The sequence below is a fragment of the Barbus barbus genome (genome assembly GCF_936440315.1).
Source record: "Barbus barbus genome assembly, chromosome: 15".
NCBI lineage: Eukaryota > Metazoa > Chordata > Actinopteri > Cypriniformes > Cyprinidae > Barbus > Barbus barbus.
In genome coordinates, this window is record NC_136743.1 from 3975001 (window position 1) to 3976881 (window position 1881).

General features: G+C 30.0%; 1 protein-coding gene across 1 annotated transcript in view; it reads left to right on the forward strand.

Annotated features, from left to right (window-relative positions):
• Window positions 1-1423, forward strand: part of LOC306880834 (uncharacterized protein) — a 2075-nt gene extending 652 nt beyond the window's left edge. Inside the window, exons 3-4 of the mRNA XM_079434615.1 lie at window positions 934-1056; window positions 1162-1423. Coding sequence (XP_079290741.1) covers window positions 934-1056; window positions 1162-1271 — 233 coding nt within the window. The 3' untranslated portion in view covers window positions 1272-1423. The remainder of the gene's footprint in view (window positions 1-933; window positions 1057-1161) is intronic.
• The last annotated feature ends 458 nt before the right edge of the window (window positions 1424-1881 follow it).

A 1881-nucleotide genomic window follows, 5' to 3' on the forward strand; every position in this document is an offset into this window, starting at 1 on the left:
ACTATTGCATAGCATGTGGGCAGCTTTGCATTTCTGGTGGAGATACAATTTCTGAAATGTCAAAAAATGTCCAAACCACAAACAAGGAAAATACTTTTATACAGAAGGTTATGTGCATTAAAATATAAAAAATAATAATAATAAATATATGCTATAAATATGTACAAAATTACCAATTAAATGCAATAAAATATTATTACAGGTAACCGTTACATGTAGAAACATGAAGATGAGTGAATTACAAACTGATATTTATTGCAGTTATTAATGCAAATCATCTGCAGAATAATAGAATAATCTATTAGATTAAAAATCAGTGGGGTCAGAAATAGTTGAACGATTGCATAGCATGTAGGCAGAGTTTGCATTTCTGCTGGAAATTACATTTCTGACATTTTGAAAAAAAAATTTTTTTAATACTTTATAAAAAGTAATTATAAATTATAAAGTAATTATAATACTTTATAATTTATAATAATATAAATTAAAATAAATAAATAGAAGAAATAATAAAATACTGCAATGATTATCTTGATATCACTTTAAATGTCAAATAAATATAAAAAAATATTTTTGAAAAAACAGCCAAATTCTTGTGAGCTGAACCAGAAGTCAAAATCCATGCAATAGTTTAAAGTCAAAATCAGTGTGATTATTAATTTCTTGTCATGAAACGGACTTCCAGTTCATCCACAATGCAATGAAAGAAAAATGTGGTTTGTGGACAGGTTTTGCTTTTGCATTTCTGGTAGAGAAGACGTGAAATGTCCGCATGAGAGCAGCAAAAACTCCAAACCACAGCTTAAAGGGTTTAAAAAGGCTTTTATTCTGTACATACAGAGTTTATGTACACGTGTTGTAAGCTCTTTACATGTAAGAGTGTATCTGCACAAACATGAAGTGTATTATCAAATATTGTCCCGTGTGTTTAAGGCTCAGCTCTGGACTGCCTGAACTGCGTCCCAGAGAAAGCAGGAGGGGCCTGCGAGATCACCTCCGTAACCTGCCCACCGGACAAAGACACGTGTGCTGCTGCCAAGTTCCGCAGAAGCCCATGTGAGCGATGAATCCCACCGTATCCATTCAGATCTGCTGATTTCAATACCGTGACATTTACAGTTTGAAAAATGATTAAACGTCTTGTGGTTTTGTTTGAAACAGATGGTCATTACCAGAAGTGCATGTCCATGTCAGGCTGTGAGATGGTGAAACAGAACGCTTTCATCAACATCAAGTGCTGTCAGAAGGATTTCTGCAACACCTTTGACTGATCTGCCACTGCCATAAATCAGCATGACTCATAAAACAGAGTACACATGAATCAAGTTACACGTTTATGCATGCTTTTTTAGAAAAAGTTTATTTCAAAAACAGTCTGTTTCAAGTTGGTCATTAATATTCAAATAAACGTAGCATGCTAGCATTTTTGTTGATGATGTGATTTACTTGCTTTTTAATACAGATATCATACAAATACATACATTCTGACTTCACAGAAAATGTTATGTCTTTGTAAATGATTTAAAAAAAATATTACCAATAAAATGCTATAGAAGACTATTTACATCGCAAACTGAAATATATTGCAATATTATTAGTGCATATCATTTGTATACTAATAGAGTAATAATAAGAATACAGAGTGGGGTTACACAATTTTAGAATAAAAACAAGTTAAACAATGAAACTAAATAATACTTTCTCAAATAAATACAATAATAACATAAATATAATAATATGGTATAAAATTATATTTCATATATAAAAAAAATCATTTTGTGAAATACTAAATAATATACATAATAATATAAATATACATAACATTTAAATATTTTTAAAACACAAATTTCAAAGGTGAGGTGTTGTATAAGTTATAATTTT